Source organism: Morone saxatilis, unplaced genomic scaffold (genome assembly GCF_004916995.1).
Source record: "Morone saxatilis isolate NCDOM2014 unplaced genomic scaffold, NCSU_SB_2.0 Contig9, whole genome shotgun sequence".
NCBI classification, from domain to species: domain Eukaryota; kingdom Metazoa; phylum Chordata; class Actinopteri; family Moronidae; genus Morone; species Morone saxatilis.
The window spans coordinates 11,055,519-11,055,933 of record NW_023340268.1 but is presented as its reverse complement, the minus strand read 5'-3'; the positions used below and the strand labels follow the sequence as shown (position 1 = coordinate 11,055,933).

The window sequence follows — 415 nt, the reverse complement described above, 5'->3', positions numbered from 1 at the left end:
CAGTGTACTCTACAGTCAACAAAACAAACTGTGAAGATGCTGTGAATGAGGAAGACAAAGAGCACGACTACAGCAGCATCGCAGAGATCAAAGGTCTCGTCACGGCCTCTTCCTCCAGCGACCTCTACGCCACCGTCCGAGATATCTACACCCAGCCCGATGAGCCTGAACTGGGGGAAGACCCCAACTTGGAAAGCATGGACCCCGGCTACGAAACAATCCGCATCCGAAAGACTAGTAGCTCGGATGACGACCACAGGGCCGTGCTAGGAGCGGAGGGGTCGGATGCTGGCAAGGCAGAACCCGACTACGAGAGCGTCGGAGAGTTGGGTCTGGGCCGTGAAACGTCCCGCCTCTGAGTTTTCCCCCCTCGTCATCTTCATCCGTGACGGTTTGGGAGAAGCTTCCTCTCTGA

At 56.4% G+C, this 415-nt stretch overlaps 1 protein-coding gene across 1 annotated transcript in view; it reads left to right on the top strand.

Moving 5' to 3' along the window:
- The window catches only part of LOC118343184 (phosphoprotein associated with glycosphingolipid-enriched microdomains 1-like), a gene marked incomplete at its 5' end in the record, with an annotated part of 774 nt that extends 415 nt beyond the window's left edge, over positions 1-359 (top strand). Inside the window, 1 exon segment of the mRNA XM_035681939.1 lies at positions 51-359. Within this exon segment, the coding sequence (XP_035537832.1) occupies positions 51-359 (309 nt within the window).
- Positions 360-415: the final 56 nt, after the last annotated feature.